At 37.1% G+C, this 17,500-nt stretch overlaps 1 protein-coding gene across 3 annotated transcripts in view; it reads left to right on the top strand.

The window, feature by feature from the left end:
• Nucleotides 1–17,500, top strand: part of mast1a (microtubule associated serine/threonine kinase 1a) — a 105,867-nt gene that overhangs the window by 23,652 nt on the left and 64,715 nt on the right. The window contains exon 1 of one of the 3 annotated variants that reach the window (XM_067440919.1): nucleotides 1,168–1,404. The exons of the other annotated variants lie outside the window; for them this stretch is intronic. Coding sequence (XP_067297020.1) covers nucleotides 1,385–1,404 — 20 coding nt within the window. The 5' untranslated portion in view covers nucleotides 1,168–1,384. Of the gene's footprint in view, nucleotides 1–1,167; nucleotides 1,405–17,500 lie in introns of those variants that run through there. 3 annotated transcript variants of the gene reach the window in all.

Here is a 17,500-nt window from a genome sequence, read left to right as displayed (position 1 = left end):
AAATCTATTTCAATTATATTTTAAAACTGGGAATGATACCATTTATGTGTTTTACATTCTTTCTGGGAAAAGAAAGCATCGCTAAAACTTCTGAAAGTGACCAGCAGCGTATTAGCAAAAATGTATGTCATAAATCTGACATTATAATTTTAACATCAATGTAAACAAACAAAAAATGTAATGCCAATCTTTAAATACCAAAAACTCTTTGCTTGACTTGGTGATATAGTTATATCAACCTAAACCTTAACATCAGGAACATTCAGGTAAACAAATACACCTTAACTAGGGGTAGACTGTTATTTTTGTTGTTTTAATTTATCTTTGTTATTAAAAATAAAAAATAAAACAGCAGTCTTCACATGAATTAAATATACATTGATACAATAAAGAGGACTGAGTGATTTTCTCTTGTTCTTTTGTTGTCTGTCACTTTAAGAGCTAATGCACAGATCCCATTGACACGAATTTGGTGTCTTTCCCCGACTGATTTCGTTCACTTAAAGCATAACGGACTGGGTTTACTCATCAAGAGCCATTTTGACATAACTGTGTGTGTGTTTGACAGTTTGAGTGTGTGACAAGACACAAAGCAGAAATGAAGGGATCACACGTTTTTTTCTTCTTCATCAATGTGTGTGTCAGACAGTGTGAGACTGCAAGGACTTGTTTTAAGAATAATTATAATTGTTCAGCCATGCGAGAGTGGCATTTGGTCAACAGAGTGACAGTTTGGTTTAATTTATGGACTCTCTGAAAATATTAAGGTATATATTTAAATATTAAGATATTTAATATCATCAAAAAGCTAAAAATAAATAAACATTGAAATACTGTTTAAGCTTGTGCAACAATAAAGTTGACCAATTTGTTATGAGCATCTATGTTTAAGGGTCCAAATAACAAAATAGCATGTGCTGGTGTATGTTATGAACAATATCTACGATATCTTTTTCTCTGTTTCATTTTATCCTTCCCATGTGTCATTCAGATTTCCATTAGCACTGGCACAGCCCTGAGCCCTGAGCTCTGATAGGCTTTTAATGGCCACACACACATGCTGACAGCCCTGCTATGAATCCTCCCTCTCTCTCTCTCTCTCTCTCTCTCTCTCTCTCTCTCTCTCTCTCTCTCGCTGCCTTTACTTCCTGGCTTGGCACATTACCCTTGAGAGCCACCTTCCCTCCCTCTCTCTCCCTCTCTTTCTCTCTGTGTGTGTGTCTTCGCCTGCTCTCCATCACTCAGCCACACACACTCAGATGAACCCGGAGCATGTGTGAGGGAGGACGAGATGTGTTATGGCGTAGTCGGCTGCTTTATGTGAATGTTGTTTAAGTGTGTGTGTTGACACCCTCATCGCCAACTGGCCGTCCTGGATAGCAACATGTTCCGCCGAACCAAAAGGTAAATGAGAGAGAGAGAGAAATATTTGGCTTGCTCTTGCAATTATGACTCATCACTATGTGCTGCTTGTGTTTGGTTACATTTTTTGCGGATCTGATGATGATGATGATGATTTAGTTTTTTTTGGTGATGGTGGTGTGATGATGATAATGCGCTGTGATTATTTACACTGATGTCATCGTCTTTCGGCTGTTTCGTGGAGGGATGACAGCTTGTGTTTTGCGAGTGTGTTTGCATGCGTGAACTCATTAGATCTTGTTTTTCTGTTTAAGGGTGATTAATTGGTTGTTCGTTATGTTCATTTTGAGAATATCGGCATTGGCCAACAACCAGGTCTAAAATTGACTTTTTGCCACACCTGCCAATGTTGGAAAGAAATATTAAAAATACATTTACAGCACACACTGTAAAGAATTATTTAGAAAATAAGTTACCTGGTTGCCTTCATTGAAATTAAAATTTTGAGTTAATACAATGAACATTTTTTGAGATTCGACAACCTTTATTAAAATATTATTATAAGATTTTGTAAGCATATTGGGTAATTGTGTGTGTTTTATTTCTGATGATGCAGTGAAACATGCCAAATTGTGCTATTTTCATGATTTATCACATTTTTTATGTGGTTCAGATACAATAATATTTTGACTAATTTCCTTCATTGTATCAACTCAAATTTTTAATTTCAGTAAACTCAATTTTAGGGGCAACCAGGTTACTTACTTACTTACTTAAACCAACAAAAAGCAACATTTTTTTTTACAGTGCATAAATATTTCACTGACAACAATTATTTACTTGATGATAATACATCAAATATTATATTATTATTTTTTGCCATGTAAAATAATTTGTTTATCATTAACTTAAAAATTACATATATGAAAATATTGTTATAAATGTATATTTTAGTTTGCTTAAAATCCAGCTTTGCCACCACAGGACTAAATTACATTTTAAAATATAGTCAAATAAAAACAGGTATTTTAAATTGTAATAATATTTCACAATATTACAGGTTTTCCTGAATTTTTGATCAAATAAATGCAGCCTCAGTGAGCAGAAGAAACTTTCTTTCAAATCTTACCGACACCAAACGGAAGTGTAAATTATGTTAAAAGAAAGTATATTCTGCTAATCATCCGACTGCACAGAGATATTGACCAGTGCTGATAATCTCAAAATTGTGCATCATCAACATTTTTAAAGCTACACTGTGTGATATTTTCCCCCATCTAGCGGTGTAAAGGTATATGACCATCCAGCGAATATTAGTTTCTGTTCCTCTCAATTCTGATTTTGTTTTAACTTCTACGGTGGCCGATTTAGTCCAAGATAAACATGGCTTCCAGTTCGACCTCGTCCATGAGTGCCATCGAGTGTTAAAACGCGAAAGCCGAAGCTTGAATTTTTGGGTATGTCCCTCTTGGGCTAATGTACTTTCAAGATGGAGGGGCAACATGGCGACCGGCATTCGAACCCCTCACCCGTATGTATTTTCAACGGCATATTATAAACTTACCAGAATACTTTATTACTTGAAAGAAGTAAATATACATTAATGAGCACATATATTTTTGAAAGAACTAAGTGTACGTTTTTAGCTAAGAGTAAACTAAAATAGTTACACAGCGTAGCTTTAATCAGCCTCTCTAACACTAATTATATGGGTCATCAACTACTTTGTTCTTTATTATATTTTTGGTAGCTGAAATCTCAAATCGATTAAGCACTAGTTTAAAACTGTTATTGAATATATGTATGCATCTAAACTCCTGGTAAATTGTGCATATGCACATATACGCACATGCTTTTGGTCGTGTTGGCATGAGCACATGAGCAGCTAGTAATATGTGTGTTTATGTTTTGTTCATATGCTGTTGCAGCCACTGTGAGTGTGTCTGTGTGGTGTTGTGTGTGACGGAAGAGATTAAAGTGGCTTTGAACATGCGTGTGTGTGTTCACAGTGTGCCTTAATAACAGACTCTCTCTCTCTCTCTCTCTCTCTCTCTCTCTCTCTCTCTCTCTCTCTCTCTCTCTCTCTCTCTCTCTCTCTCTCTCTCTCTCTCTCTCTCTCTCTCCATCTCTGTCTGTTCCCCATGGAGCTCCATTCTGTCTGCACTGACGCTGTTGAGCTCAGATTAGTCACATTCTGCTGTGTGTGTGTGTGAGTGTTAATGTGTGTGAGAGAGAGCGAGAGAGGGCTTATGAATAGTTAAAGTTCAATTATTTTGTTCTGCATTGCAAAAAGATTAATTTCCTTGATATTACAGCAGTAGTTCACCCAAAAATCCCCATTGAACCTCATGTGTAGTTATTCATGTTTATAAGATTTGCTCTGTGAGATTTTCTTTGAACCATTATGACGTTTAAGAGGTTTAACTGTGTAAATGTATCTTTCTGTATCATATTTCATCATTAATGGCCATTCAAATGTGGCCATGTTCTGATTAAATTAATGTATAGCATACTCACTTTTTATAGAGATATATAAATCCAAAGTATCAGAATTTTCATAATTTTTTACAAGATGTTTTAGCTGTTTTGTTTATTTATATATATATATATATATATATATATATATATTCATTTTGTTTATTTTGTATTTAATTTTTTATGATTTAATTTTATGTTTTCTTTTGTTTCTAATGTCATGTTATTTTATGTTAGAAAGTGTGAAATGGGCTTTTTGATTGGATTTGTCATGGATGAACAGGTGAAATGTATTTTTCCTGTTGCGTTTGATATCTCCTCATCTTGGATAGTCATGAGTAAAGCGCTTGGGATTGTGCATGAAATGAAATTTAGCTACACACATTTTTTGCTTGCATGCTTGTGTTTAGATTATGTCTCAGGAAAGTGTGTGTTTTGATATTTTGTCGCCGTCTCTCTGAGTTAATGCTTTCTGTTCCTCTGTCATTTGGGATAGGTTGCTCTGAGCCTCAAATGCTTTTATGGAAGAACACAGACGGAGAGGGAATATGAATGAGAGGGAGAGACAGGAAGTGTAGAGCCTGAGGATATGTCTTGGCCTATATTTGAGAACGCTGGAGTGGGGTAACTGAGTTCCTCTCTAAAACAAGTGCTCTTGCGTTCTCTCTCGCTTCATCCTTCACTTCACTTATATGCACTTCACAAATATTTATATTTAAAGCTGTGCATTAAATGATTTTAATGTGGAACCACTCAAATCGGCCATTCAAATCGTTTAAAGCACAGCTAGCTGTGGATTATCCCGCTTAAACCAGCACTGACAAGTTTAAGCTGTTATTAATGATTGCGGCGTGATATTTGATGGGAAGGTCAGTTATGTCTAATTAGATCCAGCATCCTGCCAGCTTTGAGTCAGACACAGAGGTAAAGTAGCGGGACCCAGTAAAAGACTTTTGTCCACTGTAGTGGAAATTATATTTTATTGGGTTTCTGTGACATCACACACGTCACAGTTTTAAGTCAGGATGTCCTGTAAAGAGCACATTCATGGCTTTGCACAGATACCAAATGTTTGGAGGTTTCACCAGGACAACAACAACTTCTTGGTCTTTAAAAATGGCTGACTTTGTAATTAAAATTTAAATCTGATTTCTTTTTCAAATTGTTTGTTATAAATCAAAATCTCAGGAAAATGTTATGGGGTTTCTAATCAAAATATGACTGTTTGTTACAAAACAGGGTATTGATTTCATAAATGTCCACTGTAAAGGACACCAGGACTTAAATCATGTTTATCAGGCATTTTGGAGACACAACAAATAAATAGCGAAAGAAATTACACATAAATATTCCTATGAAATATTACATATATTATGAAAATGTTGCCAACTATTACTCTTATTATTACACAACTTTTTTATTATTATTACATGTTAGATGCAGTGTATTGATACATTGTATTGAATTGGAAATTTGGAAATTGGAAGTATGGCCATTTTACCCACATATTGCATAAAGTAAAATTGTATATCAATGCATTATAGTTATATCTTTTATGACATAGTTCACAATCATCTTTAAACAAAGTTTGTTTAAAAAAATCTTGAAACTTAAAATATGATTAAAAATAAATCCCATTGTTTTTGCCTATACATGCAATTTCCTGTCATTACATTTGTTTAACAACTGAGTCCTGGTGTCAACTATAGAGGACATATCATAACATATGAATAAAATAAAAAATTTCACAAAAAAAACAAAAAAATTGTCCATTTGTTTCTTATGCTCTAAACAATGTAATGACATGGAAAAATAGAAAATTCCCCAAACTTTTTTTTCTGGGTCCCCAATTATTTTGTCTATTCCTATGCCCTTCTCAGTAACTTTTTCCTCTGTGTGTAACGGTTGAGTCTTCTGTAAAAATGAAAATGATAAACAATACCAAAACTCTCCTATGGCAGAAGCACTGTCTGAGATGATTCAGAGTTCTCTTGAGATCACAAAACATTGATGTATCATTCTGCACACGATTCCTCACTGCCTGAAATTACACACCTCTGTGACTTCACAGCATTCGGGAGCAAACGCAGATCTCAGGAAATGAAAGCACAGCAGGAGGAATGAATGGATGGTGTGCGGGCGGATGAATGGAGGAATACAGGTTGCTTGTGACGTAATCTTGTTTGTTGGCAACAGTGACTTTCAGTTAATCTGTCAGATTATAGTCTGAGTCGATGTTGATCCTGTGATGTGGGAGAGTTCACGAATCAGACTAGACAGCTGAGGACACGGGTAATCCAGAACATTCATTCATAAAGATATTCCCAGTGTGACCGCGGCTGATCTGATTTCTGTGGAAGCTTGTTTCCACCATATAATAAAAATATTAAGGTAATTGGCACTATTTTAACCCACAATTATTTTTTCCTCCCAATTCGCACTTTATAACTCACAATTCCCAATTTCTAACTCCTAATTCCCATTTTATAATTTACAATTCCCAGTTTATAACTCACAATTCTGTTAATAACTCACAAATCCCAGTTTATAACTCACAATTCCCAATTTCTAACTTCTAATTGCCAGTTTATAACTCGCGATTCCCAGTTTATAACACGCAATTCTTACAATTCCCAGTTTATAGCTCACAATTCAGTTAATAACTCATAATTCCCAGTTTATAACTCACAAATCCCAGTTTATAACTCACAAATCCCAGTTTATTACTCACAATTCCCAGTTAATAACTCACAATTCTGTTAATAACTCACAATTGTGTTTATAACTAAGAATTCCCAGTTTATTACTCACAATTCCCAGTTAATAACTCACAATTCTGTTAATAACTCACAATTGTGTTTATAACTAAGAATTCCCAGTTTATTACTCACAATTCCCAGTTAATAACTCACAATTCCCATTTTATAACTCACAATTCCCAGTTTACTACTCACAATTCCCAGTTTATTACTCACAATTCCCAGTTAATAACTCACAATTCTGTTAATAACTCACAATTCCCAGTTTATAACTTGCAATTCCCTGTTTATAACTCACAATTCTGTTAATAACTAACAAATCCCAGTTTATAACTTGCAATTCCAAATTTATAATTCACAATTCCCAGTTTATTACTCACAATTCCCAGTTTATAATTCACAATTCCCAGTTTATAATTCACAATTCCCGTTTTATTACTCACAATTCCCGGTTTATTACTCACAATTCCCATTTTATTACTCACAATTCCCGGTTTATTACTCACAACTCCCAGTTTATAACTCATAATTCCCAGTTTATAACTCATAATTCCCAGTTTATAACTCAAAATTCCCAGTTTATAACTCATAATTCCCAGTTTATAACTCATAATTCCCAGTTTATAACTCACAATTCTGTTAATAACTCACAATTTTGTTTATAACTCACAATTGTATCTCACGATTCTGACTTTTTTCTCGCAATTCTCATTTTGTTTTGTTTTTGGTGGTCTCACAGCTTTAGGGGCGACTATATTTCAATTAAGTCCGTGCAGAGAAATCCCGGGAATTAAGCTAACTTCTTTTAAATTTTGTCCATAAATTGAATCTAGCTGATAGTTGTTCGATAATAAATGCAGCCCACATGCTGAATTGAATGAATCGTATTACCTAAATCCCCGTGAAGCAGACTGCAGCACTGCTCAATACTCCAATACTGTTTGGGATGAAAGTTTTATGTGAACCTGACAGTTGGCTGAGGTTTAAAGATGCCTACTTTAGCCTTTAGAAGATCACAGCATTTTATATTAAAGCAAACCCTCTCCTGGAGATTTCACTGACTGATCAAACACACTTGACTTGAGTTTCAGAGTTCACTTGCACATTACCGGCTGGTCTTCAAACGCTCTCATGACTCACTGGCCAATGCACTGAACTCTGTGGAGAGAAGTGTCAGGTACCCCGGTTGTTAACACGGTGCTGAAAGGGTCAACTTTAACCCCATTCTGCTGATCTTTCCAAGTATTACATTTATTATAGATAATGTAAAATATTTTTTACTTTTTTTGTTTTAATGTATTTGATTTTGAAATGCTATGTTTAATGTATTTTTATTTTATTTTATTTAGACTAATTGAATGGACTTTATTTTATTTTTTTGCAAATCTCTAATTTGAATCCAGGGATGTATTTTCTTCTCTGCAGTGCCATCCAGCTGAGAATGAAAAAAAGAAATTCCCAGTTTATAATTTGCAATTCTGACTTTTTTTCTTGTAATTCATAGTTTATAACTCATAATTCCCAGTTTATAACTTGCAATTCCCAGTTTATAACTCCCAATTCTAACTTTTTTTTCTTGTAATTTCTAGTTTATAACTCACAATTCTGACTCTTTTTTTCTTGTTATTCCTAGTTTATAACTTGCAGTTCTGACTTTTTTCTCATAATTCCCAGTTCATAACTCACAAATCCTTTAATAACTTACAATTTCCAGTTTATGTTTCACAATGTTAATTTATTTTATTCTGACTACTTAAATGGACTTTTTAAAAACTGCAAATCTCTCATTTGAATGCAGGGATATCTTTTCCTTTCTGCAATGTCATCCAGCTGAGAACAAAAAAAGATAGCAGATACTGTAGCTGGAGGACATTGGAGATTAATTTGAAGTCTGAGTCTAACATTAGAAACAGGGCCGTATTTAGACTTTTAATGAATTGTCGGGACACTGGGACCCACCTTGTAAAACCAGGACATCCATTCACTCTGTTTAACAGTCTTTTTTGTCCTCCTTTCCCTCCGTCTGCCATGAGCAGAGACAGGAGTGAAGGTCCTCTGAGCTTTGCTCTCTCACACTGCCATCAGAGTCTATATTTATCCCATTCACCTCCTCTCAGAGTATCCTCTGAGCCTCTCCTTCACCTATTCATCTTCACACTCGTCTATTCTTCACCTTTTGCCTTTTCTTCTCTTTCTTGAAACTGTGTGCAAACAAGTATCTGCTCTATTACCAACATCCCTTTGCCTAGCTTGAAAGCCTGTCATTGTTTTTTTGACACTAGGGGTGTTGAAGATACACACAGCCTTGTGAGGAGAGCAGCACACCCGCACCTAAACACAACATATGTTAGTGACCAGTCATGCTGCTCTTTACAGCAGGAGCAACAGATGAGATATCAGAGAGGGAGCTCTAGAGACACATGAAGATGAGGAAACTAACAGGTGCGCCATAAGGATGATAAAGTAGTCTGCTTTAAGTGCCTGATAGCATTAGTAAATTGACTGCTGCTCTGCAAGCAAGTGTTGTGTGTGTTGCAGTCGGGGTGTAATCCCTGTGCTGTGTGTTGTTAAACAGGTCAATCCCTGCGCTGTATGTTGGGTTTATTAGTCTTTTTAACAGTGTAAGTGCAATCCCATAAAAGCACAGACGGGAAAGGAAAGTTCTGCATGTGATCTACTGATGACATGCAAATTAAAGACAGACACAGCCGGATCATTTCTAGCCTGGATGCCAGCCGAACTCAGCCCCGCCCACAACATTTGAGATCGGGCGGTTTGGTCTGGACTTGATCCATAGAGGAGTAATTATACCTGACCAGAAACTGTTCGGACCAATGAAATCATCAGGGCGGGCTTTAGACGATGATGGACAGATGATAAACAGTAACTTCATCATGCACGTCATCAAAGGCGCTTAAGTTGAATTTGTTCAAAATCTAATCCTAAACGGAGAGCTTGTTTGTATCTGCATTCACCTTCACTATTTCTCTCAGAAATGATGATCATGTTGGTAAGTACTCAGTGAATCCGTAAATTCTTCCGGGGTTTTCCAGAAAAAAAATGGCATTTGGGGGGTAAAATTTGTGTTATGTTGGCATGGTTGCATGCAAAAATTCTCATTCCTGGGTCTATATATCACATAATTGAGGTCGCTTCAACCCGCCCACATGGAAAACAACCCGCGGGAAAAATCGCAGACTTGGCAACACAGAGCAGTTGAGCTCTGTTGACCTAACGCTAAGGGGTGGGCGATATAGCCTCAAAATTATATCACGATATTTCAAGAATATTTGCGATAACGATATTTATGACAGAGGTAATTCCAAGTTAGCTAAAATAACGTTCTATATTAATGAGCTGTTTCCATTATGAAGCGTGCCACACACACACACACACACACACACGTCACTCACATACAGAGATCGCGCTGCAGATTCAGGAGCACGGAAACTAGTTATCAACGCCGCCCGCGACTTTTAGAAACAAAATAGCTGGCACACCCCTAGCGTCGCTCCATTGCTCTGATTGGTTGTAGGTCTGTCCAATTGAGGTCTTTCCTGGTTCGGTTGAAACGCCCCATAATCACAGCCCAATGGAGCAGTTTCAGACTCATATTCTGACTAGAACTGAGTATGACCACGTCAGGCTAGATCATTTCAATAATGACCAACACAATCTACCAAGAGCAGCGCAAATTAGCCTCTGGTTTAAGACGTGCTTTTTTGGGACAGTAAATAATAAGCGCAAATCTAAGTAGATCACCTTAAATGATTAATTTAAATACTCTCCTCTCATAAATTTTGCATCTGAAAGGGAAACTCTTACAAATGCATGTGCAATAAAGTCATCCACAAAAATAGCCCCGCCCACGCCTTTTCAGCGCTAATTTTTGCCAAAAAACGCCAAATATGTGTTTGCCCTGATGCAACCTGTTAGTATATCTGGCCCTATGTAGTCTAATATTAGATTGAGTCTGTATGGGAGTTTCTCTGTGTCCTTTGAGAGTGTAAGCAGGTGTTAATTGGGGAGCTGGCTGGGTCATTCTCCATGGCAACCACTGAATTAACCCTCTCACCTTACGATGACAGACTTTATTCAGCAGGAAAATGAACTGGGTATTTAACAAACAACACAAACTCAAGGATTCACACCACATGTGTTTGTGTTTGCTCACCAAGGCTGCATTAATGTGATCAACAGTACAGTAAAAAGAACAATTTAAAAATAATATAGCCGCAAGCAGCCATTAAGAGGCCAAGCACAGAGAAGGCACGACAAGTCATGACTCCATGTCTGGGAGCATCAGACCAACTGTAAGAATGAGCAATTAAAGCATATTGAGATGATTTAATGCAAAATGCCTGAAAAAACGAATATAGACACTAACAATATGATTTAGTGTATTATAACTTTCAACTAATTGGTGGAGCTGTTACAATATGGTCATTTTGGCATCATGCCTCAACATTGTTGCAAACGCTATATAAAAACTGTTTTATCTATCGACACGAAACCCATAACTTTTTGTCGGTTATTAGATTTTGTTGAAAATCAGACAAATGGTCTAGGAGGAGTTTGAAAAGTTTTTTTTTTTTTTTTAAAGAAAATCAAAATGGCGGACAGGAAGTTTGGCCGGCTGTGGCAAAATTAGTATTTTCTCGGCATGACCCATAGAATCTGTTAAGATACAATATCTTTTAAAATACAGTTTCATTACAATAGGCTAATATAATCAAAAGTTATTAGCATTTTTGGAAAGTCATCATAACTTTTGACTTACATTTTTTGAGTTGCTTTAGGACATGGTGTCAGAGACACATATACCAAGTTTCATAATGGTATGCCAATGCGTTGGAAAAATATAGCATATTACAACAATGCAAAATGGCCGATATTAAAAATTGGGTATCGTTCAACTCGACATGCTCCACCGAATCTAATGAGACCAGAGAAGAGGGAGAAGTGATGGCACATCGTCCATCTTTTTTTACAGTCTATGGTCAGAATACACTAATGCATTACGGAGATATAGCCTTTTTGTTCATTATGGCGGGCACTTTGTTGAATTTGTTTGCGTGTTATTAGAGAATGGTTGGATGAATGAACTTTGAGTCGTCATGGTCCGAAGATGATCTGGTTGTAAATGAGAATAAGCCCTGTACGGTCCTCCATGCTTTGATAACATCTAGCTACCACAATTCCTCTCGCTCAAGCAGTTTGGCGTGACTTTGCCTGGAGCGTTACAAAGTCACGAGTCAGGGTTTGAAGTCGTAACGAGGCTCAAAAATCTGCCTGGAACGCAGCATAGCTTCAGCCTGCATTCTTGTTAATAGACAGTCTCGAGTTTTGTTCAATTATCAACCTCTGTAGAACATTACAGTAAACCTCATGATTTGTAATTATTTCTATACTTTTAAACCCAAGTAAGTTGGAAAAACTTAGTATGTCTCTTCAGGTGTTTTAAGTTTCACACAAAGAATATGTCATTTGTGACACCGTGGAATGAATTAGGTTATGGACAATTGTTTTCGCTTATTTTGACTCATTTTGATCAGATACAAGTTCCTGTATCTGATATGGTCAGTTATGGGACTTTAAAGATAGTAATGAGTGTTACTGTGTAACTTTTTGGTCCAGTCGTAACTATTGTATTTGTTGAGTATGAGGTTGTAATTCATCCTAATACATCTTCTTGTTAGCCTAGAAATCTAGACGCACCCTAGCGGCAGCAAATCTAATCTGCCCGTGAGTGTCGTCTAGGAAATCTCAAAACCCTTCTGAGCTGTATTCCCCTAACTCTTGCCGGGCCAATCACATCGTGTATAGAGTCTGCAGGCGGGGCCATAATGACGACGGCCGAGTTGCGTTTGCGTGCTTCTAGTAAACACAGAAGCTGGCGAACGGCGGCGGTCTTTCGAATCAGCTTTGACTGCGATTCTGGAAGACTTGGAGTTAAGCTTTTCTCTGAGAAAAGAACAAAGAACGGCACTGAAGTCATTCTTAAAAAGGGAAGATGTGTTCGGAGTTTTGCCGACTGGATATGGCGAAAATTTAATCTATCAACTAGCTCTGCTTCACCTTCGTTGCTCTGGTTGGTTGTAGCGCTATCCTATCGCGTGCAGAGGGAGTTTGAAAGACAACCGTTTATCCGCCCCTCGGATTGAGCCGTCAATGGTGAGTTTCCAGACCAAACATCTTGATGTGGGTCTGGCTTGTCAGGCTATCTTCTTGTGTTATAATAAGCCAAATCCTGTTTTAAAAAGTGATTTTTACCATGCTGTTGTAGTGTTTCATTGTTAATACTGTTGCAGCTTGTTGATCTCTTGTGTTTCAAACCCAATGCAATGGCAGACTTTTCATCTCCAGCATTATTATTTTTCATTGTCAGATTCTTTGATGTGCAGCTTTAGCGGTTCCCCATGAAACCATGAAATGCGTACTTTCCTCCAGGCAAATAATGTGAAAATGTTTTCTCTTTTGTTTCGACATCCCTGGGAAATGATTTGAAAGCTTTAAGATGAACTTTTCCTGATGAATTGAACATCAGAAGCCAACAGTGATTCCTCCCGATGGCCTGGCAGAGGCCGTATAAAGGATAAATCAGATGTTTTCTCTGCTATTGAAGCGATCCGCTTCGCAAACACTGGCAAAAGTCTGTTTATAGAGAAGCGGCGGGGGGAGTTAATGAAAGAGCGTTTGCTAAATGGGTCAGCGCTGCTGAATGCCAGTGTTATTGTGGCAGTCGTATATGTTTGTGCTTTATTTTTGGAGCTGTATAATGCGAGCCGTGATTGGCAGCATCAGAAGAGCATCAGATGCTAGTGTTCTCCACGGGTGGCCGCGTGTGTGTGTCGCCTCCCTGTCAGACGCGTTTTTGATTTATTGCCCTCTTTGGATAGCGCTAAGATCCAGCGTAGATCAAGCATATGCACTCAGACATGCATATTGCCTCTCTTGCCTATTCTATTACCTCAGACTCTGTGGATATAACATCCGTCTGTCAGTCGAGCTTTGTGTTTCCGAGATATGAACACATCCTGTCTATAAGAAACTTCCTGTCTCCAGCTACAGTATATGAAAGAGATACCGCACCATATCCATCCAGACCTCCATCCTTCTCTTTTACAGACAAATATTTACTTTCTGCTATTCTTCTGCTGGAGATTGTTATCAGTGCTGTTATTAACTAAAACAAAAAAGTTTTTTTATTGAAATAAAACGAATAAAAATATAGACATTAGAAGAAAATTAGAAATGTGGTCTTGTCGACTAATTGTTCATTCACATAATATAGAAAATAATATGAAATTAAATTGGTGAAATTAACATTTACTAAGATTAATAAATGATTTAGAAGTACTTTTCATTGTTAGTTTCTGTAGTTTCAAATTTTAACAAAATTCAAACCTTATTGTAGTGTTACCAAAATAAAAATGCCATATATCAAATTATCTAATACAAAAACTTAATGTTTAAACATCTTGTTTTAAGGTGCTTTTCTCCCAAGCCTTGCTTTTTATGTCTAGATTATCTCACTTGTATTGGTCAGCGTGTATATGAACTTTTCAGGAATATTTCCATTGGTATTAATCTATTAAAAACTCAGTGAGAGAGAGGGAGTCAAATGTCAAGAATGACAAGAAAGAGACAGAAATGTAGAAAAAGAGATTTGGGGAATTTTACACAGTTAACACACAATTTATACACATTTGGAAAAATCACAATATTTGAAATGATTAATACATTAAAAAGCAGGAAGATAAAAAAACACTTTAAAATCAATTTAAAGAATATAAAATAAACACCTGTAAAAGTAGTCATCATTTAAAGATGCACTATGCAACTTTCCGTCCACTGGAGGGCGCCAATTCAAAACAAATGCGTAGTTTGATGACGCCAAGTTTGAGCGCAGTATTTTGGTAAATGTGGTCTTCACCTCACAGCCGGTGGAAAATAGGACTCGGGCAGAAATAATGTTCATGGATGCGGTTATTAACGTTACTGTAGTGAAGCAGAGCAGGACCGAGTGTTGTGGAGCTGAGCACGGCCGCTGGAGCGATTGTTAAACAAACACACGGCTCGCGAACACCGGGACTTTTATTATGACGGGACGGGACACAGTCGCCGGGCGCACGCACTTCCGCTTTTTCCGGTCATGACTATAAGGTAAAGCCTGCAGCTCTGTTTATCATATATACATTTAAGTGTGTTTAAAATTATGTTATGACGTTCCTCTGTGCGTTCGCTCGGTGCTGCTGTGACATGTTCACACTGCTAAGAGAAAACCGCTTCTGCAAAATAAAACCGAGGGTAACGCAGATATGACACGATTGACAGGCGACTCCCTCAAACGCTATGCTATGCAAACGTCCCGGTCCTTTGTTAAAATAGCAATTTTCTCACAATTTACAAATAATTGGAAACATCTGGGATATTGTAGGTACTCAACTGTACAAAATATATAACACCGGCCTAGTGGTTTTTGGATATTTTACTGCAAAAATACTACATAGTGCACCTTTAACTTTTTATAAATTATTGAATATATTATAATAAATATAATGAAAAAAACTCATAGCATTAAATAATTCAAATTCAATTTAAGAAAATATATATATATATTTTTTAAATAAAAACAATAAATAAAAAATATTTTATTATTCATTAAAAAAAGAAAAGCCTTATAACTTAACTTAAATTCTCTTAGTTTTTTCTTAAATTCAATTCAAGTTATTAATTTATGCGGTTATTGTTTTTTTTCCAAATGTATAAAAATGAGTGTAAAAAAATTCCGAAAGGATTTTTCCATCTCGTTGCCTCATTGTAGCTGTGAAAGTAATCTCTTCGTTTGATAGAGAGAGGTGAGAGGTTTAAAAATAAAGTTTGGGGCCGTAGGCTGAAGATCATGAGTTTGATGAGTCTTCACACACTGCCATGTTTTTGTGATCTGTGATACTGTGAACCCGAGACGAAGAGAAGGAAGGTGGAGGACGTTTATCTCCGCTGAAGAGCTCTCTCTCTCTCTCTCTCTCTCTCTCTCTCTCTCTCTCTCTCTCTCTCTCTCTCTCTCTCTCTCTCTCTCTCTCTCTCTCTCTCTCTCTCTCTCTCTCTCTCTCTCTCTCTCTCTCTCACACTCTCTCTCACACACACACACACACACACACACACACACACACACACACACACACACACACACACACACACACACACACACAGGGGGTTTGGAGGAAGAACATTACTTAGTACTTCCTGCAGTCTGATGCTAATGCGCTTCTGTTTAATATTTCACAATGAACGCACGCGGAGTAGCGTCTGTTCGGCTACAGTGGGGTTTCTTGTCACTGAGCATTAGACTCTTGATGAGACCGAAGCCAAGGAGAGAATCGTATTCAGTCTGACAACTCTTTGCATTATCATATACATATTTTTAGAAAGTTCCACATCTATGCCTCATCCTCCGCCTCTTCCCATCAACTTGTGTCCTGTTTTCTTGAGATATTCTCCTGTTATGAACGTGGGAATTAATTTTGTGAGAATTGACACTGATTTAGACTACTGTTTTCTTTTCTAAAGTTGATGTTGTATATTGTGCTATTGAGTTATTACATACTGCAGAATCAGTACAAGTAGCCACAGGATTATACTGTATTATGAAGGGAAAACAGCTAAATCTAGAGCACTTCTATAGAGACGCTTCTTTACTGAGAGAAATGTAAATATAAGATGTTATATAAGCTTCAAACACAGTATGTGAGTGTGTGTTTCCGAGTTAAAGCATTCTCCGCACAACTGTTGCAAAGTTATATGGAGCAGTAACAAGAGCTCATGAATACTGATCAGACACAGTCAAAACTTTAGTGGTATGATAACAAAGTGGAAGCAATTGGAACCACAGTTTATCACTGACAACCGTATATGGTCATTTAAAAGTTGTTGTTGGCAGCCCTCAACTGATGTTGATGTTGACATGTTGTGTTTGGCCTGAAGCTCCGCCCTCCACCTATCGACCAATCACAAAGTCAGTAGTGTTTGGGGCACCGGGTTGCCAGATTCTGCTCTAGTTCCCACAGCTGCAGATCTACAAACGTTCCTGCTGATCCTGCAGCCAATCTGGCAACCTCGAGTCAGTGGGAGGGGGATACACCGCTCTACAGTCATTTAAAAGTGATTGCAGTTTGCCACAATCTTACATACACTTCCTATAATGTTTCAGCATACCAAGAAATTTTGGACTAATTTCATGCTCCAATTTGTGGGAACTGTTTGGACATGGCCCCTTCCTGTTTCCAACATGACTGTCCACCAGTGCACAAAAGCAAGGTTGGTGTGGAGAAACTTGACTGGCCTGACCTCAACCTGATAGATCACCTTTGGGATGAATAAGAGCGGAGACTGAGAGCTTCAGGCCTTCTCGTCCAACATCAGTGCCTGACCTCACAAATGCACTTCTAGAAGAATGGGGAAAAAAGCTTGTGAAAGCCTTTCCAGAAGAGTTAAAGCTGTTATAACTGCAAAGGGTGGGCCAACTCATATAAACTCTGTTTGCTATATATATATATATATATATATATATATATATATATATATATATATATATATATATATATATATTTATTATATATATATAAGGCATCATATTCTTTAAGAAAATCTTATTTGCTTCTTTTTAATTCTGTGAGTTGACCTGGATCAGTCTTGACAGGTTTCATGAAATTGACTATGTCTTTTTGTACTTTTTAGTGTTTTCTGCAACACACACACACACGCACACACACACGCACACACAAACGCAGATGAGAATCTATAAGATGACATGCAGCCTGAGGAACTACAAGAAATGGATGAAATCAAAGCAAGAGAACAAGAGACAGAAAAGATGATCAGAAGGAGGAGAGCAGAGGGAT

Source organism: Pseudorasbora parva, chromosome 4 (genome assembly GCF_024679245.1).
Source record: "Pseudorasbora parva isolate DD20220531a chromosome 4, ASM2467924v1, whole genome shotgun sequence".
In the NCBI taxonomy this organism is placed as follows: Eukaryota; Metazoa; Chordata; class Actinopteri; order Cypriniformes; family Gobionidae; genus Pseudorasbora; species Pseudorasbora parva.
Note: the sequence above shows the minus strand (reverse complement) of the source record. Positions and strands in the feature narration are given on the sequence as shown.